This window comes from Rhinichthys klamathensis, unplaced genomic scaffold (genome assembly GCF_029890125.1).
Source record: "Rhinichthys klamathensis goyatoka isolate OS25496 unplaced genomic scaffold, OSU_Roscu_1.1 h1tg000178l_1, whole genome shotgun sequence".
In the NCBI taxonomy this organism is placed as follows: domain Eukaryota; kingdom Metazoa; phylum Chordata; class Actinopteri; order Cypriniformes; family Leuciscidae; genus Rhinichthys; species Rhinichthys klamathensis.
This window is the reverse complement of record NW_026606707.1, coordinates 1,967,628-1,993,053: the sequence shown is the minus strand read 5'-3', so window position 1 is coordinate 1,993,053 and position 25,426 is coordinate 1,967,628. Positions and strand designations below refer to the sequence as shown.

At 38.9% G+C, this 25,426-nt stretch overlaps 1 protein-coding gene across 2 annotated transcripts in view; it reads right to left on the bottom strand.

The window, feature by feature from the left end:
* Nucleotides 1–25,426, bottom strand: part of greb1l (GREB1 like retinoic acid receptor coactivator) — a 52,879-nt gene that overhangs the window by 17,802 nt on the left and 9,651 nt on the right. Inside the window, exons 1-8 of one of the 2 annotated variants that reach the window (XM_056260827.1) lie at nt 9,500–9,719; nt 6,716–6,800; nt 5,552–5,711; nt 5,020–5,196; nt 3,882–4,058; nt 3,425–3,601; nt 1,451–1,573; nt 793–909 (exon numbers count right to left, since the gene is read on the bottom strand). In XM_056260827.1, the coding sequence (XP_056116802.1) occupies nt 793–909; nt 1,451–1,573; nt 3,425–3,601; nt 3,882–4,058; nt 5,020–5,196; nt 5,552–5,708 (928 nt within the window). In that variant the 5' untranslated portion in view covers nt 5,709–5,711; nt 6,716–6,800; nt 9,500–9,719. Of the gene's footprint in view, nt 1–792; nt 910–1,450; nt 1,574–3,424; nt 3,602–3,881; nt 4,059–5,019; nt 5,197–5,551; nt 5,712–6,715; nt 6,801–9,499; nt 9,720–25,426 lie in introns of those variants that run through there. The other variant, XM_056260826.1, reaches the window with a different exon arrangement.

Sequence of the window (25,426 nt, the reverse complement as noted above, 5' to 3'; positions counted from 1 at the left end):
AAGAATTGCCCAAGTGCCCTGAGGGGTGTGATGTTTTACACATCATTGGTTAATGTCCACTTTTCTGGTGAAACACTATGCAAACTCCACAACCTACACACAAGCACACAATCTCAATAGGGAGAGGAAAGCATTCTCGCTCATTTCTAAAAGAGAATGGGTCCTGGGGAGCGCAGTTTATTGATTTCCTTTAACTGATGGGATATTGATAATGAACTGCTGGGCTACTTTTACATCTAAAATTCCTGACACATACACAAATAGAACACATATGTGTTAAACGTCAATCAAAGGGAATTTGAAGCGTGGGGTGACATTAAATCCCTTAATACAGCATTCTGATCTTATATTGATTATTTTGGAGTGTGTGAGTGTGTGTGTGAGTGAGTGTGTATGTGTTTGCAAATGCATCCAACACAAATGACCTTCATTAATTCTGTCCTTTTGTGGAGAAAAACAAACAATGAAGCAGCTAACAACATTTGAGCCACGAAGTTGACCATAATTAGGCGGCTGCTTAATGCTAAGGCTGAATGTATAGTGTGGTTTGTTCAAATCTCTAATGAGAAATCATGACATGGTGATGTTTTCTTTAGCAAACACCACCAATTAACAAGCACACTGAATTGCCAAATTCTACTGACTAAATTACTAATCCCTCAAAATCATTGTAACAACTGCTTGCGTTGAACGATTCAAAAGCAAATAGTACTTGCATTTAAGGCTTTTTAGCTTTGCATTATGAGCAATCAATGCTACTTTAAATTCAAAATGAGGACAAATATCTGGTACCGATCGGTAATGTCTTGGTCCCGTGAGTCGGCGTGTTCAACGGTTTGAGGAAGCCCAGCTCTGGGGGTCCAAAAATCCCTGAGGATGAGCCAGATTGCAAGCGGGCAGGAGGCGAGTCTGTGGATCAAAGAACAACTTATTATGAATGCAGCATTACTTTTTTACTGCAAATGGGAAATTAAGAAGATATTGATTTCATAATTTAGATGAAAGACCAAAATTCGTTACATTTGGTTTCAATAATAAGCCCTTCTCCTATTTTTTGAATGGTAAAAGACTGTTATCGTCACTAATGGACGCACTCTGTGGCCAGCTGCCCGGCCCTCTGAATGGTGTTGTGAGGAAGAATGAGACAATGACTTGCTTTCTTTCACCAAACACTGTTGGGTAAACACTGTGTGGCCTCCAGCCAGATGTCACCAAATGCTGAGTAGCCCCCACCCCCGTACGTACCCTCCCCCAGAACAGAACATGACCTCTGTGCATGCAGGACTAAGCAGAAACCAACAGAAGATGGACATCCTCCCTTGGACAGATGCAGCATGTGTTGTCTTACACTGGACCTCCTATGAGTGTGTTTTCATCCTTTTTTTTAAATACTAGAGAGCTTTTAGAAGACTGTGGCACACAATATTTGATGGTCGACACCTACACTCACCTGAGAGGGGGAAGGGAGATGGACTGTGGCCGTTTGTGTCTCCATTTTCTTTGCTGCTTAGTGAGGATGAAGAACTAGGCTTGGATGAAGAAGCACTGCCTGAGAATGGCCGTGTCTTACAATCTGTGAAATACAACATGTATTAAATGTCGAGTGAACCATCGTTCTCTGTCGAATCAAAGAGGTTTAGTAACAACTTTATGTTTTTTTTTTTTCATTGTTACAGGTCTGGTATAAGCTGCAGATCATTTCAGGGCCTATTTTCCCAATTCAAACAATTTTGTCTGTAATTTATATGGAAGAAATCATGAATTATCAAAGTATCAATTTGAAATAAAATACAAATGCAAATAAGTTTGAATTGGCAATTAAATAGATATTTAAATTAACTTTGTAATAACTTTAATGAATTTTACTTTTTAATAGAGAGGTGCAGGTATAACGTCAGAACCCGGAAGTCAAATTCGTCCCTGGTTCCTTCGAGGTTTTATAATAGGGGTTTTCGGAGGTCATAATTTTACTTTACTTTGATGTTTTGTTCAACAACGCAAATTACACACACCCATAGTGAAAACGCGAATTTTGAAACAGTTATGTTCATTTTTGAAAATGTACGTTTTTAAATAAGTATTTAGGTAAGACAGCTTTGTGTGTGAGTGTGTGCAGTGTACGTTGTAGAACAAAACGTCAAAGTATCATCAAGTTATGTTTACCACAGACTTTATTTTACTCGTAAATAGGAAAACCCCATAGGAAAATCACAAAGGGATCATTAGCGAATTAAACTTCTGGGTTCTGACGTCATACCTGCAACACCCTATTAATTTAATTTGCAAAATTTAAGCAAAATATTTAACAAAAAATGTAATTAAGAAAGAATATAACAAATATGGAAAATTTGGAAATTATCTTAATATCTTAAGAAATAATCCATTATCCGTTTATTAATTTGGAAATAAAACACAAATGCAAATAAATTTGAATTGGCAATTAAATAAGACATTTAAATTATCATTTAAATTAAATTACATTTAATACATTTTTAACTTCAATATTTGAGCTTATTTAACATTTAAAAATGCAAATAATTTGGAAATTATCTTTAAATACAACCTCTTAACTTATAATGCAGGTCTATGGTCACCACCTCAAAGAGCATGCACAGAGAAGTCCAAATTAAACATGATTTAATGACTCGTAAATGTAAGTACACATTGATGGCCTAAGACACGAAACGAGCGGTTTGTGTGAGAAAACGAACATTATTTATATCGTTTTTACCTCTTGTAACCACAGCCACGTCCAAGTGATCTGAGGGCGCGGGCGCTTCGGTCTGCGCAAGTGCCGGAAAGCGCCAGAAGTGATCGTGTGTACGTCACTCATTGTTTACAGAGATTTCGGAAATGTTACCTTTCACTGTGAAGATCTAAACATATTTAGATATACAGGAAATCGCAATGGAAGACGATTTCGATATATCAACAGACAACGTTGAATTTTTTTCGCAACCGTGCGAGAGATCACTTCCGGCGCTTGCGCAGACCGAAGCGATATCACACAAAAACGATATAAATACTGTTCGTTTTCTCACACAAACCGCTCGTTTCGTGTCTTAGGCCATCAATGTGTACTTACATTTACGAGTCATTAAATCATGTTTAATTTGGACTTCTCTGTGCATGCTCTTTGAGGTGGTGACCATAGACCTGCATTATATGACGGACAGACAAGAACGGTTTGACCTAAAAATATCAAAATTGAAACTACTGCGGAAACAAAGACACCTACATCTTGGATGCCCTTGAGGTAAGCTAAAACATACCAAAAATGTATTTCAAAGTGAACTATCCCTTTAATCCATTTGCGAAGTAAGTTATCCTCGGACACAGTTAATCATGTGAATTTAAAACTACATTTTAAGGACGCATCACACATTATCTGTGCCATGCAACGTTTTGCAAACGCCTGTGGTACCTTTCCAGCAGATGAGGGCTCCCTTGCACAGAGCACCCTGAGAGTTCTTCACCAGGTAGTACTTTAAGTGCTTCTGCTTCTTCGGCTGAGTGGATAACTTCAGGTTAATGTGGTTGGAGAACTCTGTGAAGTAGCGGAAACCTTTCTCACCACAGCCTACACAGTTCCCTGAAAACCCTGCATAAATACACAAACATACATCACTATGTGCCGTGTAAGACTGAAAGACTACACAACAAACTGAAAACTTTTTGATCAACATCTCCACTGTATCCTGTACTCTAACGCTGTAACAGGCAATCAAATGATAAATCACCTCTCTTTAGTCCAAAATCCATCTATATACTAAATATCAAATGAGTTCTGAATGGCCTAGTTTCATAACATTTCACAGGGACAATGAGATTTGTAGAATAAATTACTTATTTAACTTCATCCTACTGATTGGATCACCAACCTAAAAGTGCATTTTTCCCATTCTCATCTGGCAGGAAGCGCTTGTCCACTGCACAGACGAGGATGTGCTCTGGGATGCTGGGCGATTTGGCACCAACCAGCTCAAATCCTGCGGGAACCTCGACAGACTCTGTTGCCATGGAAACCAGGCGTAGATCCTTTCCTGCTTGACAGAAACCTGGACACAGATGACTTGAGTCAGCGATATGATGAAGACCGGCCATGTTGATGTAGCTAAATGCACGATGATTCACGGTTTGCACAATGTTTCAATGCCACTGTCTCAAGTCTTGCAATGTCATTACCATACATTTCCCCTTGACACTGACTTGACACTTTGGCAGTTTGCTCTGTTCATAACACCCCGCTTTCATAAGGCTTCAGAAGACCTGGAATATATGGCCTACGGTTATGGTACTTTTTTGGGGGGTTTTGGGCCAATTCAGCATGTAGAATAGTTATCGGGGCCGTCGGTGAGAGAGAGATCTCTGTTTTGGCTGTTAGCGAACGAGTCAGTGCACAAGAATAAAAGTGAAAGGGACGAAAGCGAGCATAGAAGTCAAGACCGTACAGACAGAAAGCTGTTACTATTTTACATCAACTGAGCATTCAAATGCAGGAATATTTTCATAATAACAAGAGCGGACTGGAATGAAGAAACCGCATGATTGATATTCAAAATGGTAAGCAAGCACTGCTTTATTTACAGTTTCGGTTTCCCTTTTTGAATGATGGAAATAGACTATTGATACCTGCTGATATAGACAGATATTAGCATATACGCAGGCGCAGAACACACATGCTAGTTGACAGTCGCCTTTAGTCATTTTGGTGTGTTCAAGCGCAGCTTTTTGGCCGAGACGAAGCCAACGAGAGGCGACAACACATTCGGCTTTCATCACCGCTAGTTCTTTGACATCGGGCTTTAGTCCAATATCACCAGTTTGCAATATCGAGCAGCATAACAGACTGATTTTGTACAGCTAACATAACTGGAAGTGGCACCGATGACAGTCTTGCACATTCAATTTAAAAATGGCCACACCTACTCTTACATTAAAAAAGAAGGTTGATAGAAAAGGTCATATGGGTTTGGAAAAACATGAGGCTGGTGAGTAAATTATGACAACTGTTTTTACCATCAACAGTGCAGCAGCCATCAGGGGGAGGTCCCTGCAGGTAAGGCAACGGTGGACTGCTGGTGTCTGAATCTTCCTCCTCGTCCATATCATCAACGGAATTGGAGGACTGGCAATTCACCAACACATGGCTGGGTGGGTCGGACCTCAGACTCAGGTTCATTTTGGGCTTAATATCTGGAGGGCAGAACCAGGAACAGGTGTGCTATTGCTTTACATATACACACACACACATACATACATATGAGCTTTTTAATGAACGTAATAGTATTTTTTAAGGAGAGGATTTTCAAAAAATGTGTCAAATAAGCTCTAATACTATATTATTGATCTGCCTTACTTAAGGTGGACGTTGACGCAATTTTCTTTTAGAAACAAACTTTGTTATATTATTTTCATGTTATCACTGTGAAGCTGCTTTGATACAATCTGTATTGTAAAAAGCGCTATATAAATAAAGGTGACTTGACTTGACTAATACCAAATCATGATCAATTCGTGCGAAGGCAAACTATTTGATGGCCTTGCTTACCTTCCAGGTTTCCAGAATACTGATCGGGCTCGAGATACAGCTGTGTGAACACAGGCTGTGGATCACCACTGCTCGATCTTAATGAAGCCTCTATAGAGTTGTGTAGAGCTTCTTCAAAGCGGGCAGATTTTAGTTGCCCTGCGTATGAATTCCCCATGATCTGAAATGAAACATACTCATTTTGTTTAAATCTGTTTAAACACACACACATCACGATTGGTTCAGTTTTGTTTTGAACTCGTAAAGAAGAACATTTTTATATCTTCAAGGGATTCCATTTATAAAGAAGATGAGAGGGAAGGAGACATTAATGTAATGTTCTGATGGACTGCGTGGAGGAGATTTCAATTCCACCCTGAACAAGGCTATTTTAGTCTTTCGTAGAATAGCCCTTGAAACCGTTTCTAAAACAACCATCCTTAGGACTTTTCTGCAGACATACAAACTATAAAATGATGAATCGACTAAAGAAAAGTAAGGAATATTGTACTGTCAGTAAGTCATAAACACAAAATAAACTCTGATGGGATCATCAAGTCCTTAATGCTAATCTGAAGGGTCTTACATCGCCTTTAAAGGGTTTATTTAGAACTAATTAAGCTAACTGTACATTATCCCAGAGATATGTCACTGCAGACCGGCACAGTTGACCAATAACAACTGGGTATACCAGAGAGACATGAAATAAATATTTTAATAAAAATAATGAATAACCGTACCCATTTATTAAAAGTAGTCCCTGACAATCTGTCATGTAATACAGCTGTTAGCATGTAACTAGCAACTTTTACCCTTGAGCTACACATCAGGTATAACCATGACATCTGTTAGACCATCTGCTCTGCATTGACGCTTTCATTTGCACTTCTGATTGCATTTCCTTTACAACAAAAGCTCTGTTTCTGTTTGTGATCTGGACAACAATCAAGACAGCAACTTATGACAAATGAGTTTGTCATCATCAGTGACTCAGCAAGGCCACATAAAAGAGTTCACATAAAAACCCTCAAAGACAGACAGCTCACATATTTGATAATTAACTACTTGTATAGAACTGCAACAACATATAAAACATCACATTTGGACAAAACATCACATTTGGACAATTTTAGCAATATTCATATGTTTAATTTGCTGTTATCATAGTGAAGGAAACCACTGTACCTTTGATTATATTTCTTTAGCAGTAGAAGGACAGGATCACCTCTTCTCCATGGTATATCAAAGTTGAACCACAGTACTCCTGCACCTACAGACATATGACAAATGGTCAGACACAAGGCAAGTTTCATTTACAGTATAAATACCATATAAATTAACATATGGCACATAACTTGTTTATATATTGGGAAAACAAAGCCAAAATGCACGAGAGATTTGATACTTGTTGAACTGCGCATTGCAAGTATTGCAGCATTAGAGATTGGGATTATTTTGATTTAAATGCACTGATAGAAGAATTTAATATGGTATAAATCAATAAGAATAATTTTTAGTAAGTATTAATCCATGCATCATCTCAGATCAGACAGTTGTTTGTTAAGTAGAACAGATTGCACTGCACTGATCTTCAACATATGTAGCTGTTAACTGATAACACTGAGGGATGAGTTATATGACTCTATGACCTCAAGGGAATGTTTGTGGAACGCATAGGGGAAAGGAACTCCACGTCTCTTACTTCCAGGCTTACACAAAGACTGATGGGACATGTTTTGTTCTTTTGGCCTGGTTAAAACAAGAGTGAAATGCAGTAAAGCCATCAATCAATCAGGTAAATACTTCTGTCAAGAGTATCCTGAATTTGCAAAGAATATATGACCTGCACACTTTTGAAAATCAGAAAATAAACTATATATGGGGAATTTCTATTATTAGTTTAAAAAAATCTAGGTTACAAAATCGATTTGTCTGTAAATATACCTCTACCAAGTGACACCAGGATTTGTCTCAAAATAAATACTGTTACAATTAATATATATTATGTCTGTACTTATTTGAAAAATAAGTGCTTTGTGAATGATTACCAAGAAAATCAGATCTAATTGAGATTGCAGTCCTAAGAGGCACGTTACCATCAGATCCACTTGAAAAAGCTTCCTCTATAAGAATCCGCAATGGATTTGGATCAGTTTTTTGGATAAAAGCAAAGGAAACAACGATTAACACGGCAAACTGTTGGTGGGATAATGCATGGTTTGTGTGGACAACAAATTGCACACCCTGTTTTACAAACAGCTCACTGGAGGCCTGTTGGGCCAAGTTTTAGCTAATCACTCATCTTGGTACTGTGGTAAACAGAGGCAAATTGAAGTACCTGAGCATAGTTCTGTCCTGCCTTCAGGGCTCTCCGGGTCCAGTTTGACTGCTAATGATATTTAGGGGTGTTAAATGCTAATGTGGACAAGCCTGCAGAGAGCCCTGCCTTTAGGCCAAGAGCTGTTTCAGCTCAAGTCACCTCTTACTGCTTCCATATATGTTTTCAATTTGCTTTCTAATTCTGTCTGATTATCCCTACAATGCAAATATAATCTGATTATCCCTACAATGCAAAATGCAAAACTGTCAAGACACAGATTTGCATTTAAAAATAGAACCAACTGCCCCCCCCCCCCTTTTTTTTTTTTACAAGAAATTGAAGATAATTAATGTAGTTAAATTCTGCTAAAAACAAATATGACACTTAAAGTGTACAAGCAATGAACGTATAGGCTACGTTCTTTCTCTCAGCAAAACGAGTTTACCGACAACCAAGGACTTAATGTGACTCAAATAGTGTGTTGCAAAATGGTCCAATACCAAATAAAGAATTCAAAAGCTCTATAAATACAAACAAGGGGATCTTGAAATAGCCAAGAAGGGAAACACATTTTAGGTAGCCAAAACAAACCAAACCGCAGACATATTTATGCAAAGCTAGAAAAGTTAATTTACTTTGCTGGTAAAGTTTGTTTTGTCACAGATTAACAATTTTAAAACAATGTGCTCCAATAGACGCAACAAGTGTAGATTTCAGACCACTATTTGGGTGCCACATGTAGATTGATGCATTCGTTTTTTGACCTAACTTTGTGAAGTAGATTTTAATATGTTCATTTAAAAGGTCCTTTTATTAATAACAACAGAAGATTAAATACATTTAGCGTGGCCGTTCTTAGTTAGTGGAGCAATTTGTCTGGTTCATTCCAATAATGAACAACAAGCTAAATATATTTATGTCAGCAATTTTACGGACTTTTTCAGAGTGCTGACCTTTCAGATTTCTTATTCTTGTAAAAGCTTTTGGCATCAGTACCTAAACATGATGGGAGAGTGCGGTTTTATTTCTAATATATTTCTAAAGTAGGTGGAGGTCAAATAAAAGGTTTAAATGAAATGTGCCACATATGGCAGTAAATGTGGTTACAGTCCCACACTGCACTGTACCTCAAAAGGCCTTTCTCTCAATCCACTCCCTCTTTTGTTTCCTCCCTTATCTGCATAATTACATTAAACTGCTGACAATGGGAGAGGAGAGCTAGCTTTCAATGAACCTTCAATGAACAAATTCTACTTTTTGTTTCACAAAAAAAATCCTGATGAAAATGTAAAAGGTACAAACATACAGATTAAAAACAAGACATTCAAGCAACACACAATTTCATGATTTCAACGATTCATGTCTTTATGTACATTTAAACATAAAAGTAATACTCTACTTCTTAAAGTTTGGCTTAGCCCTCATGGCTGTCCAATTCACACTTAGTTTAATTTACATTACCTAAAGAGATATTCACTAAAGGGAGGACAGTATAAAAGGCAAAACTTCAAGCAGGGGGGATGGGACAGATTAGCCAATGCAAAAATGCAAATATCCTTAAATAAATGGGGCGCTAAAAGCCATGGCCATTGACACCATGTTAGCAGGAGCCGGCGAGTGTCAAAGAATCTAACATGACGCTTCTGTACCTTTCATAAGCAGCCGGGGTGTGGAGTGTGCCTCAACGAGTCCCACTGAAGACCTTAAAGCAGACCACTAAAACACAGCCTATTTCCATAGCAAAAGTCCTTTGGATATCCAAAAGCAGCGTCAAGGTTGAGCGCGACGTGACAGTATTCCTTGTCCTTGTTGCGAGCTAGCAGCTCCCTGGTCATTATAGTCCTGAGTCGGGGCAGCAAAGAAGGATTCCAGGAACTCCAGCGGAGCCAACCTCTCTGTCCTGCACTCAGTGGCTCTGGATACACAAACCCTCCAACTCTCACATACACAATCAGCAGGCCCTCCCCCCGTTCCCCTTGCCCCCTCCCTCTTCTTGGCCATTTGCTCTGTGGGGCGAGAGGGGCATTCTCTCAGGACTCATTCATCTTGGCCCTTGCTGACCCCCTAAGGTGACAGATGCTGTTTTGGAGATGACCATACCGCCGAGCGTGGCACAATAGAGGCGAGACGCCTCCGCACGCCACACGCGTGCTGTGCTCACCACGCACGAAGCGCAGATGCCCCTCTCTCAACATGACACCGGAGACTGCTAAGTGCCATGCTCGCAGATGGGGGTACGACGTAAAGCAAAGGATCGTTTTCTTCCCCTTCTGCCACTCCCTGTTTTATTGGGGTTATTTTACTGATAGGGCACACCAATGGCAAACTAGGGACACTTGCTAAAGAATGTGGGGTCAATCCGCAGTTTGTCCGTCAGCCTTGCCTGAACTCACGGCCCTCCCCTCACTGGAGGTTGAAGATTAACTGAGAATTTAGGCCCATTGTAAATAGCCGAATGGAGAGGACTCATCTGGTCAAAATAACTTGATAGGAGATTGATGTTTTGCACTTTCCTGGATTGATCATTTCCTACCGCGTGCCACAGAGAAGTGGCTCAGAGGAAGTGGAGGAGATTTGAACGCAAATACAGGAGGATCGGGTTCCCCTGGTGCTTCAGGCTCTCTCTAACAATGACTCCATCTCTCTTCTTATCTCCCAAGATAATAGCAAAATATTGTGACTCAGATGACCCTCTCTTTCGGGACCTCTGAAAACAGGAACAGTAATTGGTGGTATTTAAATAAAACAGTACAGCTCCATTTGTGAGCTGGTTCATTACTACTCATTATGGATCTTAACAAAAATCTCGCACTATTCTGACAGTGTTACATCAAGTTTCATCAGTCCGACCTTATCAGATAACTTTAAAGGGTAAATATACACAGTAGATTTAATCAACACAACCGAGATCATATTTTGTCTGCAGCATGTAGTAGGATTTGTTAATAATTAATAACACCCTTGTCCATGGAACAAAAAGGTGACTTGACGCAATGGTTCAAAGAGTGTGCTGAGAACCGCACCAGTGTAATGCATTTGTCAAAGTTAAAGACACAAAGAATTTGTCAGGCAAACAACAAAACAGCCATGTCAACAAACCAATGCATTAGAGGCAAGCACTTGCTACAAAAAAAAACTTGAAAAACATTTAAATAACCTAGCAGGAAATGTACACAACGTGGTAAAAAATTGTATTATTCAGTATTTTTTGTAGACTGAATTGTAGATCATTTTTGGTCAGACTGTACAGTAAATGAGTAGTTTATTCTGTTTTCACAATTCTTGTTGTAGCAAAGACACAACAGTTGGTCTAAATCAAGCCATATACTTCTTCTCACCCTAATAAGAATTAGTAGATAGGGTCTAAAGCAGTATGGGAGTCAGCTTTAAACAATGACATCCCACCCTCAGAGGGCTTTATTAGCCCCCCAGAGTCATTAATGCCGTCATTCCAGCTAATCTGGAGGCTTTGTCTAAACATTGTTTATTTTAATTGCAAGGTTTCTCCTTCAGATACCATTTGGACCACACAATATCCCCAAATGTATAAGGATTTGTGTTCGACAAATGCCTGATATTCGATTTCTGAAACTTTCCCTTTTTTTGTGACAGGCTCTTTGCCAGACTTTTTGTCAAGATCGAAAACCCCCCCAAAAAAAGTACATGAAGATGCAGCACAAGTTCACCCAAAGAGATGATTCAAGTTTCTGCCTTTAACACTATCAGACCTTAATAGGTCACTGGAAAAGGAGAAAGAGAGCAAAGCGGAGGTTTCCTTTGCTCAATTGAGCTTGTGGGTAGAACAAAAGAGTCAGTGAGTGAGCTGGCCCTCCTCTCGCCCATCCTTCAGCACTGCTTTGAGTCTCCAGTCCTGGGCACTGACAATGGGAAGTATCTTTTCCACTGCCACCTGAGAAGAGATGAGTCATGTGGTGGCAGCTCTTTCAACATCTTCTGGAGTTCTGCTTTGTCTTGTTTTCTACTTCCTTTTGAGAAGCCCTCTATTCTCTTGAGGTACAGCAAAACTGCCTCAGTCATTCCAGACAGACAGCATCATTGTTTAGATCCATTGAGACAAATACAACTTGGTGAATCTTTGGACCAACAAAAGCCCAGTTTGAGGTGAACCACAGCAGAACTAATAAGTACAGAATTCAAGTCTTTAGAAATCTAACTTATTCTTGGCTTCTTTCTGGAGAAACACCCAACCCAGATCAAATAGGAAAACATAATCCAAGAGGGGCTACTTAATCTAAATTGGTTTGAGGCCAACCAGAGCAGAAATTCCAACTTTTAGTGGTATGACTTTTGTTCCTGGCTTTCATTCAAAGAACTGCTCAATCCAAATCCAACTGGATAAATGTAATCCAAATATAGGAAACTTAATCTGAATCTGGAACAACAAATGCTCAGATAATCCAAAGCAGAATTAACGAATGCAGAATGACTCTTGTTCTCTGTCTTCTTTCTCACAATCCAGATCCAATGCCACAAATTTAATTCAAATTGAGCAAATTAATCTAAATTTGGACCAACAAAAGCATAGATTGGGGTAAACCAGAGCAGAATTTTGTAAGTGCTGTATCTAAGGAATGGGAAAAAAATGCTTGATTGTCTTATCGAGTGTGGGTTTTTAGAAGTGTGATGAAATCCTCGTCCTCACATGGTTGTAAAAAAACAACTGAACATCACATACACGAGGTGAGAGCGGAACGTGATTTTAACATAGTGACAAATGAGCATCAGCTGGGTAGGAGGGAGAGATTGAGGTGGCAACTGCCACAGCTCATCGTGGTCTTCAGGAGCTATCTACTCAGTGTCAGAAAAAACAAATCCACCCTAACACAGGCCAATTACAACAGCCTGACAATGTCGCTGTCACGTGAAAGCCAATGCTGCCCTGGCACGTTCAGCCTTTCTTACCACATAAGGTCTATCCCGGGCGTGAGGTGTGGGGTCTCACGCCACTTGTCACACCGCTGGCAGGTTGTTGTTCCCTCAGCCCTGCGCTCATTTGCCTATTAAAGCCCTCTCAGACTTCCTGCTGGGGTCCTGAAGTGCAAATCGAGGTTTTTCCAGCGAGGCCAACATAACCAGGGCTGTGGAGATGATAACCTCCTCCACTTGGCCACACGAACTAAAGGGGGGGAAGGGGAGGCTTGGGGGGAGGCAACACAACAAGCTGAAAGCCAAAGCTGAAATCGGCAGAGGAGAGAAAACCCTGACTGGTCAGCGAGGGATTGGCTCAAGGGGGGTGGAGATAACAGCCTGGGGAGAGGATTAGTCCAGCAGTGAACGGGGGTAGTGTTGGGCCAAGGTTAGCCAGGGTTTAAGGGGGTGGAGGCCTGGGAGGATCAACAAAAGGAGTATTTGGGCAGATGAAGAAGTCATCATCATTAAGCCACTGGAAGTTTACTGTCCAGTTATAAAAGTGACTGGAAAATGAGAGGGGCAAGAGGGCAACCCCGAGATACGGTCAGTAGACTACACCGGGGTGGGATCGTGGGAGTGCCGGGCTCATTTCTTAGAGTCAAAAAACGGTCTTTGTGTGACCGAGGCACTGATTTGAGTGTTGACCTTGCCGTACATTCAGCCAGAGTGAGGGCTTTAATTTAACCTTCAGCTAAGTCCTGCATTTAGACAAATGCTTTATGTCAGTAATTAACAAAGGCCCTTCTGAAAACATCCTATTAGTGCAATTCAAGAATACAGGCAAGAAAACTTTGGAAGAATTTGAATTTACAGCACCATATCATTTAATTTATCGGTTTTGATCAACATTAAATATTTTATTGTGCATGCTCATTTTTTCTATTTTCACATTTAGGTTACCTTTGCCATCATATAACGCTCACTTATAGTCAATCTTTAAAAACATCAATAATTTAATAACACTGTTAAATACAATCTTTAGCAAATGATGCATGTGAATGAATGAATATCCATTATCCATCTGTACATTATTTGTGTTATGCTTAAATTAAATGATATAATTTGAGACTATTGATTTTAGTTTTTAAAGAATTTTAACATCAGCCATTTAACAGTTATTGGCCAAAACATGAAATAATTATCAACCAGAACTGGAGTCGCACTGGAGCATTGGAAAAGCATTGGAGTCAAAATTTTTGAGGTGGCTTCATTTAGAAGGCATTCAAAATGATCTGCACAAGTATAAATTCTCAAAGATGGGTGTGTGAATCTTTGAGCGATCCTGCACATCTGGTTAACTGGAAAGGTCAACTACATTTTTACACCTCAAAGCCAAAGTGTTGGTGCCACATGCTCAAACACACCAATATTGGGAGTTATGTGCATGGACATGACTAGTTTTCTTATATAAGGAGTGGATTCTCAACAATAAAACATTGAGCCCCAAGCTTTATTCCAAAATCTATGGTGTCCATGGGAAAATCAAGTGTGCTGATACCATGACAACAAACAAAGAGCTCAATCTGGGTGAAGAACAGCAAGGCTGCTCTGGCCAATAAACCAGAGACCTGCCGATGAACCCAACCCTGCATTTTACAACACAGACCACAGCTGTTATTCACTAGGGACAATAATAGTTCAACTAATGGATTACATTTTTTTTATTTTTTTGGCTATTTGTTAATCGTTTGCCGTTATGTGCATCAGACTGGTGGACATTTGGAAATAGACCATTTTAAGTGTTTATGTTCCAATATAAGTGCTCTTTACTACATTTTGGCTTAAACATTTGGTAAGATCACACATTCACGGATTTACCTCATGGTTCCCAATGGTTTGTTTGTCCTGCTCTTGTTCTCTGGATTAAATTACCTTTATAGTCAGACATTTTTGGTACAGTGTAAAAAAGGGGTCTTGTTTATGGCTTTGTGTCACATGAAGCACATATTATCAAAACAGACAAGTCTTATCAGGTGACAAGGGCCAAAGAGAGGTCAGATGTGTTTCCTGACACAATTCCTCCTGCTTTGACGCTTCATCCATCATTATTCAGGCGAGGAATGGCAGTGCTGGTCAAGACACCACTTCAACCAGATGTAACTGAGAGACAAAGTTTAGAGAACTATCATAAATATTATTTGACAATACAAGGCATTTCCAATTGTTTTAGGATGAATTTTAAAATGGAAAAGTGGGTAAACCAATTTCCAGTGCTGTTTAGTTGAATCTTTGTCTGATCTTGCACATCTGATTAACTAGAAAAGGTCAATCACAGTTTTACAACCTTTCCTCAAAGCCAAACCACATGTTAATTCTGAATTCTCGCCAAGTTGGTATAAAGCAATTAAATGTAGTTTCCAACAGAGATGCACCAAAATTAAAATTCTGGCCGAAACTGATAAGCTAATAACTATTTTCATGATATGGCCAATAACCGAGAAATGGCTGATGTTTAAATTCTGAACTATTTTGTCTAAAAAAATAAAATCAGTTTAAAATGCTACAAGTGAATTTAGGCATCACAACATAATAATAATGTATGATATTGAAAGTGGATTTTCATTATGAGATTTGCAAAACATTTAACTGTTATTAAATTATTAGTGTTTTTATATCGTTTTTTAAAGATTAACCTTAAGTGCCCGTTATATGTTGGCAAAAGTAAATGTAAAAATAGGGGAAATGAGCATAAATGGTTAAATATACATAAAACCATTAAATATAACAATATGGTTCTGATATATTATAGGAATGTATCTAATTGAAACAATATCTCTAGTTTAGTAAAAACTGTTAACATATGTCAAATTCGTAATTTCAATATTCTTTGACTCTTTGAAACTCAAGTTATACATTTTATGTAAGTTCTTACGTCTCTCACTAGACCTCTGTGATGACATGAAAAAATTCTGCTTGGTTCCATTTTATCATTTTCAGTGTCACCTGGTGCAGATTATTTGCTTTTAAATATGAATATATGACTGAAATGAAGTATTTTGCTGTCATCAACAACAGAACTAAGTAATTTCCAAGGAAATGAACAGCTCAGAGTAGAATCTCAGAGTAGTCACAATATTTATAACATTAAGTGAACACAGCAGAACACAACTGATAATGACGTCAATACTGAGAGTTATGCAGTGACATGTACAGTACTAAATGTATGGTGGATTCCCAAATGACCACTAGAGTCAGATAAATATCCTATAGCAAAAAAAAACTAAATGATGTTATGATTGAGCAGATCAATCCTGTAATCAATTTAAATAAAAGTTTGAAACTCAGAGCAAAGAAACGGCGCTTTCCCCTTCTCAGAGTCACAAAGCCACCTTTAATGAGTAAGTGACAAATGAACAATGAGTGTCTTTAATGTTCTCAGGAAAGACCCCTGTCCTTGCCCCCTCTCCCTACTTCCTCGTGGAGCGCTCAACTGTATCCATCATGCTCCTCTTCCTGACCCCAGGCAGCCTCTGCCACATCAGGACTGCTATGTGTGTGTGTGTGTGTGTGTGTGTGGTGCGGTAACAGTAGTGTCATGCTGATAAAGCCGAGTGTGTTGCCCACGGTGATAGGGTCGACAATTTAAATCCTTTTGCTGCTTTTTTGTTGTTGCGATGTAACAAAGGCAGGTTCAATCTTTTGTCCAGTGCTGACACAGACACAAACCCTTCCCTTACAAATCAACTGTGCCTGGAACAGTCAGACTGCTCTCAGATCAGCTCTAATCTATCAGACCTGAAATTACTACTCTAGATGTGTTTTGTGATGCGATTCGAGTTACTCTAATCAATCATAAAGACATGATACACCAGTCAAACAGTTCAGTCGTCCCTCCTTGGTATGCAGGAATGGACTTTCAATGGTGGGACATCGACTAAAATAACTAGTTTCCGGCAGACCGCCGTACGCAAGTCAACCTACGCCAAAAGAGTAACACTTGGCGATGTATGACGTAGGAGTAGCGTAAGCTTTGATGCCTCTCGCGGTTCAAACAAGGCTGGGTAACGTCATTACGTTGTGCGTAAAGTTCAAGTGTTACTCTTTTGGCGTAAGTCGACTTGCATACGGCCATCTGCTGGAAGCTAGTTATTTTAGTCGATAAAGTTTTAAATATGTTTTTTTTTTTTTTTTACATGAACTTAACTTCAGAAGGCCTTTATTAACTATCATTAACTTAATTATCCGGGAGTGACGCGCTACCAATATGGCTGACTCCACCCATTTTGGGCTTTAAAAATGCTCTTCAGAAACCTACGGTTGACGTCACGGACACTACGTCCATATTTGTTTGCAGTCTATGGGTACCACTAGTGGCGCAGAAACTACATACTTCACCTTTAAAGACCATTGGCCGAGCCATAGACTTTAGACATGCGAGAAAGCAATTAAAGAAATCAAACACTTGCCCAACTGCATGTGTTGCACACCATTTCAACTATCTTACAGCAGAAGGTCGAAAGAAGTCTTCTAATCTAACATAAAGAGAGTTTATCTGAAGAGAAACGACCATCAAGACAGTAGCATATGTTCGTCACGGATAAATATTTGCCCTCTGTCTTATCATGAGCGGCAAGGCCACAAGTCTGGACGATTCCTGAGGTCAGATGAGGTCCAGCCAAAACAAGAGTACTTTGGATTTCTAATTACTGTATTCAAACTGAGAGATAAAACACGTTAGACTTTCATTCATCTTCGGAACACAAATAAAGATCTTTTTGAAATTTTTGTCCCTCCATAGACAGTCTACCCTTACGCAAAGAAAACATATTTCCTTCATGGTCAATGGTCACTATATGGTCAATATAATGATTTAATGGTATAATATATATAGCTAGTTAATAGGGGTGTAACGGTTCACAAAATTCACGGTTCGGTTCGATACGATACAGCAAAAAGAAAGAAATGCCAGGGAAATGTCCTATTTATTAAAAGAAAAAATATTTTTAAATAAATGTGAGTTTTCCTACAAGTTGAAACTTTTATTTATATAAATGGGGGTAATCTTTGAAGGATGAGCAAATAATGTATAATATTTGTTAAAACATAATATTTGAGTTTTGAAGTGCTGAAAAAAGATGTGTGATATACTTGAAAGCATTTTACTATTTCACCCAAACTTCCATTGTTACAGTTAGTGTTACTACATTAAATCCATGGTGAATGTTGCTGATCTGCGGACTTACGGCCTATAACTAGTTCATTCATGGAACAATGTTTCTCCTGGTTTGCACGTCAGCGCTGTTTGATCCGTTAATAACGGAGAAGTTTGAATTTTTCTCACTAGATATCGCAGCGATGTTATTACTTCAGTGGCGAATTCAAATGCGTTCTTTACTGGATCTCTCAGCGCTGTGTAGTGACAGTGTCGCTTGATCAAGATCGGCTCGCGCTGCATTGGTCCAAACTTATAAACGGTCCGTGAAGCACAAAATAATGAGTTTCATTCCGCTTTCATTAAGTTTGCCATTTGATGCTGCGCAACGTTGTGGTGGTTTTTGGTCGGCAGGAAAAATGGTCCAACGAATCGTTCGGTTTGTAATGCGTGCAATACAAAAGCCTCGTACCGAACGGTTCAATACGAATACGTGTATCGTTACACCCCTACTAGTTAACAATAGCACAAGTCAAAAACTCCTGCACTGAAGTATTTAGACACAACAATGAGCCTCATTGGTTCTTGCAGAAGCTCAAACGTGCTGCGTAACACGAGAATTAACCTCATTGGTTCTCGCACGTCAAGCGAACATGCTTGAGCTTCCATTTACCACAACTTTCAGAGTCTCTTCAGAAAAGTTTGGACTAAACCACTCAATTCATATGGATTAGCTTTATGATCCCTTTATGAACTTTTTGAAGCGTCAAAGTGTCAGTTGCGTAGCTGTCAGTGGAGGGATAGAAAGCTCTCAGATTTCATCAAAAAGATTTATTTGTGTTCCGAAGATTGACCAAAGTCACAAAGGTTTAGGCCGAAATGGGGGTGAGTAAATGATGACAGAATTTTCATTTTAGTCTATACAGTATTCTGGTCTCTTGTTATGCAGGTATATGAGCCTGTACGATTTATTTTCTTCCGTTTTAACTTCTGCCAGGTAAATATTGTAAATCTGATTACTCAAGTAAAAGCACAACAGTATTTAAACAGAGCAGGATGAGTTATGAGCCAAAATTATAATTATAAAAGCCTTAGAAAGCACCATTAATAAGACTAGTCTATGTAAAACACAGACACACAATATTCAACAGTATCATACTGTATAATTTCTTCAAAATCAATGGCTTTCAGTAGCTATGATCTTCTAATAAAAAGAGTAAGAGGAAGATCCTCTGTGTTTACAATTAGTCGGAGTCTAAGGAAAGCTATGGGACTGAATTTATTAGAAAAACATCTCTGTTTTGGCCAGGATCCATTTATTCATGCAGTGTTTTTCTGAGATCAGGCGAGAATTCAGAGCCAACTGTCTTTTCTCTCTCTGTCTCAGCTAGAATGTGGAGTCCAACACTGGTCGTGGTCACCGTGACTTTGGCCAGCCCGCCCCCGTTAGCTTTCACTCCCCACCCCTCACCCCATCTCCCCGAGCCATTATTGGTGACCTTGGGCTTAGCCGAGTGTGTGAGAGGCTTCAGAGCACAGAAGAGGTCGAAAAATGCTAAAACATTTGGCTAGAGCTCTAGGTTTAATCAAAACAGTGTGGAAAAAGAAACAGAGCGTGATTTTTATGAGGTTCATCGCCTTCTCATAGTGAAGGAATCTCTGAAGCATTTCCAAGTCAAAACGCCAAGTTTGACAGGTTCATTCAGTACCTCCAAAGAATGCAAAAAAAAGACATGTTGTGGAGTATTTATGCATGTGTTGGATAATAGCAGGTTCGAGTCATAAAAAATAAGAACAAGTTGAAGAGCTTCATGGTTTTAGTGATCTGAGTGAATAATGAATACTCAAGACATTTGTGTCCTGGAAAATAATTTTTTAAAAAGTGGCATCTAACAAATCATGTTAGCAGCAGGTTTCCAGAAAAGGCACAGCTCATGAAAAACACACTCTGTACTCTGTTAAGGCAAGAAAATCAAGTTACCCATGCTTGCAATTTTTCAGTTTATGTGAACAGAATGTACTTGAGCAGACAAGCCAAAATAAAGGGCAAATCAGGTTACAGGTACAGAGAGAGAGAAGAATTACATTACAACGTGATTCTCAAACAGGGGGACACAGACAACGTCCAAGATGACTTAAAATGATTTAACATAAGACAAAAAAGAATTAAAATGAGCCAAAACAACAACAACAAATCGAGATATTTATCAAGCAAAGCGTCAGTTTTGGCAGGTCACGTCCGTCAAGCTGCCTCAGCTGATGCCTATCACAGCATCCCTATATGAGGTCCAATCAATATTATCAGCAGCTTTATCGTTTTGATCAGGAGTTAATTACCCTCCTCCATCCCCAGCTCCTTCTCTCGTCCACAGTCAGGACTTTCTGATATTCCTCTTCGAATCCATTTATGTTGGTTCTGTTTACCCTTAGGCGTTTATCGCTGCTCTCCCTGCTCTTATTTATGTTAGGCTGCATGGATTGGATGGGCGGGAAGTTCTAGCCCAGAAGAGAACCAGACTGCAAATCCAAACTGTATGTTAAAGGGCATATTGCAGGTTAGAGGACCCAACGAGTAAATGTATAAAAAACAATGTAGTAATTAGATTTTCTTTAAAATATACTTATAAATACGTTACATTGGCTTCTGGAGTCGTTTTTGTGAGAGAATTTTACTTCCGCATCTGAAAATGGGTGTGACGGGCGTGACGTAACGGGCGGGAGAGCGGTCGATTCAAACCATTCAAACAACAGGAAAACAATGGATCGCAATGACATTTCGGACTTACTCGTATGACAGACCACGGACGACAGCCTTACAATTATGAGCCTGCTATGCTGCCGAGAGAGCAGGGACAGGCCAGGATTGATGTTAGACAGAACAACGGTCAGAGGAGACACACATTATTGCAAAAGTATTATTATAAAAAAACTTGCGTGGAGTGAGTGTGCGCAGCCGCAGTTTATTGCATCACTTAATCGCGCATATTTTTGATTAGCCTATAGCTGTCAGATACTGAGTAGCCTAAACGTTAAAAGAACAGGCCTATTCAATCTTCCCTGGATGTTTTTTTAAGAAGAAATTAAATAATAGCAATCAGGAGAATGGAAGCAGCAATAAAAAAAATGAGGACTGTAGTGCTGTCGGCAAAACATTATACCACTGCAAGAAAAACTGCACTGCAACAAAAAGGTAAGGCATATGTGTTTTTATATTTAATGCTGTTCACTGTGAGTTTTAATTAATAGTGTAATAGAGTTAACAGTGCATCGTTCATTCTGTTTGGTAAAATGTGAGGTGTATATCGATTATTAGGCTACCATCGTATCAGTTAATAGCAAAGCTATTATTGGTCATCTAGGAGTATTGGATTTTACCAATAACAGAATAAACTATATAAGCTTTGATCAGGCGCGTATGTCATGCTCATTAATATCCGTCCAGACTAACGTTACGTAATATAACTTAGCTCATCGAGAGACAGATAGATATTTTTATTCCTGATATACACGTTTTTGTTCCTCAGGTGTACGCTACACACGATCGCGTTTTTGGAAGCCGATGCGGAAGAGAAATCCTGTCTCTACAGCTACACAAACCGCACACAGGCACGATAGACAGCACCGTCCCTTTTCTTGTTAGGAAACCTGACTCGATGTCCTGACAGGCCGGAGTTTTTGCAACCTCAACAAACACAATAATTTACAATGATGACGATGATAAATTAAAATATAAAAACTACCGAAAACACTGATTCACGTCCGCTCTTACTGACTTTTTTTTTTTAAAATTCGATGCCACAAGAACAAGAGGTTTTACATATTCACAATATCACATTAACATTAGCTGCCAGGAAATAAAAAATACCAAAAAAAGTTTTACATAAAATCCTGTGCTTTCAAAGCATTACATGTTTTCATTTCTTTTTTGTTTTTAGTTTGTTTGTTCCAAAAGATGTACATATAATGTGAAGTCATTTATAAAACGTGGAAAAAAGCCCAATTCTTTTTATGTATATGGTATTTTCCTAATAAAACAAATAACTGTATAATATGTTGTTCTTTACATTCCAAATTGCCATTCTGAGTATAAAAAAGCAAATTTACCCGCTCTACTGAATACAAACCTAGCTGCGCTACTGAGGCTCCCTCCCTCTGGTGACGCAAAATGACGCGATGCTGAAAAAAAAAACGGTTTTCACGAGCAGTCAAAGAAACGCTCACTTTATCTACTAAATAAGTGCCCTTATGTCGTTTTAAAACATTTTAAATCCTGCATTACCTTTTCATATGGTATTTTCATACAAGGTTAGATATTAATTTAGATTTTTTTTTAACCTGCAATATGCTCTTTAATTGTTCATCATCTTCGAGGGTAGTGGTCCTGTAAGAACTTATTTTAATTCATCCCCTCAACAACAGTTTTTTGTCTCTGAAGAACCAACGTTGCCTTTTGATTTGAAAAACCTGGACACACGAGGTAGCCTATAAGTTTAAAAGCGTGATTTCTAGACCTGGAAAAGTTATGTAAATTAATAAAAGCCTTATAACTCCATGGGCATTTTTATACATAATTTACATTTTGCTAGTTATGCCAAGCTCTAAAACATGTTATCTGGTATATCATTATCTAGTAAAACACAAAAAAAAATGTCATGGGCCCTCGAATACTGCTGTGGACAATGGGGCTCCGGAAGTCAAAACGTTTGAGAACCACTAGGTGAAATGAACAGTGCGTTTACACTGGCACAAAAAAACACAACAATCGGAATTTGTTGCACACGTGTAAACACAAAAATCCGCACAAGATTTGATTGTACCGCATCCGTTCGGAGCCACTTCCAAATGTGTTTTCAAATCAGATACATATCCAATATCTCTGGACCTATCTAAACATCTGATTCTGATGTGAGGTCAAGGGTAACACATTTGGCCACAAATATCGCTTTTTAAAGGGGTGGTTGATAATGATTTCACTTCTCTAACTTTAGTTAGTGTGTAATGTTGCTGTTAGAGCATACACAACATTTGCAAAGTTGCAATGCTCAAAGTTCAAAGCAAAGGAAGATATGTGCTTTAAAAGAAATCGTTTTTTAAAGCAACACTAAGGAACTTTACCTCAGCGGTCGCCCTACAGGTTGAAAGCGGAATTGTCCATTATCGCTGTCGTAAATAATTTAGCCTACCGCAGCCTATACACGCTCGCTGTTTATCCAGCACCGGCTTTGGAATCAACAATGGCAGACATCCCAACCTGCAAGAAGTCATTTCAGGGAGGTATATCTTGGTGACTGGATTGTTGAGGGGGGGGGTTGACTAGCTTTTGTGAGGCACACTCGCAAGGTCTCTCGCTCTCTCCCTCTCTGCCGTGCTCGCGCTATGTATGTTATGCGCGCAGTATGTTCTGTCTCGCATGCGCGCTCTAGATTACGGCAGATTTGAACTAATTTGCGGGCATCAGGGAGACGCTATACACTTGGGATGTCTGCAATGGCCATAGACAATTTGAAGAAGTGGTGGGGGAAGTGACATATGCCGTAAAGCAGTCGAGTTTTGTAGTTCTTTTTGTGCTCGGGTTACTACCCGAAACCCGAAGTTTCATAGTGCGAGTAAAAGCGATAAAGACCACGTCAGGCTTTGGCAGACGTGTCATTTAATTTATTGTAAGTCGATGTACCATCACAAGGGTCTTGGAAATATATTATGAAGGTTGAAAAGTTCCATAGTGTTGCTTTAAGGACTACAACAAACGGCTGGTAGGGACTACACAACATTCCTCCCGGGTTAGTGACATCACTAACCCTAAAATGTACATAAACCCCATCCCCGGGAACACGCAGTTCATGTTGAGAAGAGGAAGAGTTGTTGTAGTAGAGCACATTTGTGAGTCTGCTCAAGCTGTCGCATCCTTTTCACATGCAATACAGTCCGTAACACAAATGCAATCGCATGTCACTCTGTAGGCATCTTACAACAGAGACTTATTTTACATATTGTAAAAAAGGGGCATATACCACCCCTTTAATGTTCCATTATGAAGCAGACATGCCTGTATGCGCTCGCACTATTGTGTGCTGGAAACTTTATTATATTGGTAAGAGATTTTGCAAACACAAAAACATTCAGAACATTCAGCTTTTATCTAATCCATGCTGGCAAGTAATCATGTGTCAATTTTGCGTCAATTTTGTCATAGGGTAAAGCAACTAAAACACTTGAATATAACCCTAATAGTGGCCTTTCTTACAGTACCACTTTAAAAAACGCAGCCAATAGAACCCAGTAAAAATAATCGATTTTTTAAAAATGAGATTATTAAATTATGTTTACAAGAAAATACTATTACAGTCTTTCTACTTCAAAATGTCACATTTATTTCAATGTGTTACTCGCCATGTAATTATTTGTGAAATTTATAAGCAATTTCGAAGTACAAAAATTGTTCTTCACCAATTTTTTTCAATACAATAGGCATTCTATTAATATATGATATAATAGAGAGAAGTGCATATTTTATAATTAATCTAAAAGTTCCTGGCTCAAATGCAGAGATCAGCATTGCTAATCTAGTGTTGAACTACAGTTATGTGGGACAGCGCTCACACTCAGCCTCCTCGTCCTTCATCGTGACATGTCTTCCTTCAAGCCGAGCTGCTGGCAACCTCTTAGATTTGTTCCCAGTCATGTTTCCTAACAAATGACTGGAGGCCGGTGCAGATAAGCTGTGCACGCTGAAGACATTAGCCTTTTGAAGGAGAGGAGGAGGACCCATCTGCTCCAGATAAGGGCCGTCCTGCTCGTCAGCGCCCAGGATAACCATGACAGGACAAGGAGATGCACATCCATCTGTGCCACATCCCAAAACACAAACACATCAACACAATGTGATCCTATGTGATCTCCTCTGTGCTCCTTTTAAAACAGTACAAAAACACAGTTCACTTACTAAAACAACTGGGGCTGCGATTCAATGCCTGAAATCTGCTCTCTTTGTAAACACTGGATCATAACGTTCACACATTCACAGCCTTGCACTTAATGTCAGGGACATAACCACTAGACACTGAGGGTACATGTCCATCCAAAATTAGGTTCTTAAACATTTACATTGGCTCAACCTCCAACTTTGAATATTTGGTGAGGTTCTTGCTCAAAATCATGGTCAGATATACTTGTGTATAGTGTTAATAAACACAAAACACTATAAAATATTAATACTGGGGTCTTGCTCTCTAAATATTAGTTATTGTTAGTTTAAACATTCATACTAACATTTTCAATTATGCAAATCATCCTTTTTCATTTTTTACTGTAGTAGTTGAGATGAAATTTCAAACCAGATTATTGTGTACTGACATGTTGCAATTCAAGTAAAACTATTCTAAGCTGAGAGAATATTTGTCACATCTGCAGGCAAAAAAAAGTGATTAAAAGGTGAAAAACTAGAAATACACAAGAAAATCTTTTCCTTAAATATATATAGATTTTAACCTAAAACCTAAAAAATGTCCACCAATATAAGGTTGTTTACTTATTATTTTAAAAGTTTAATAAA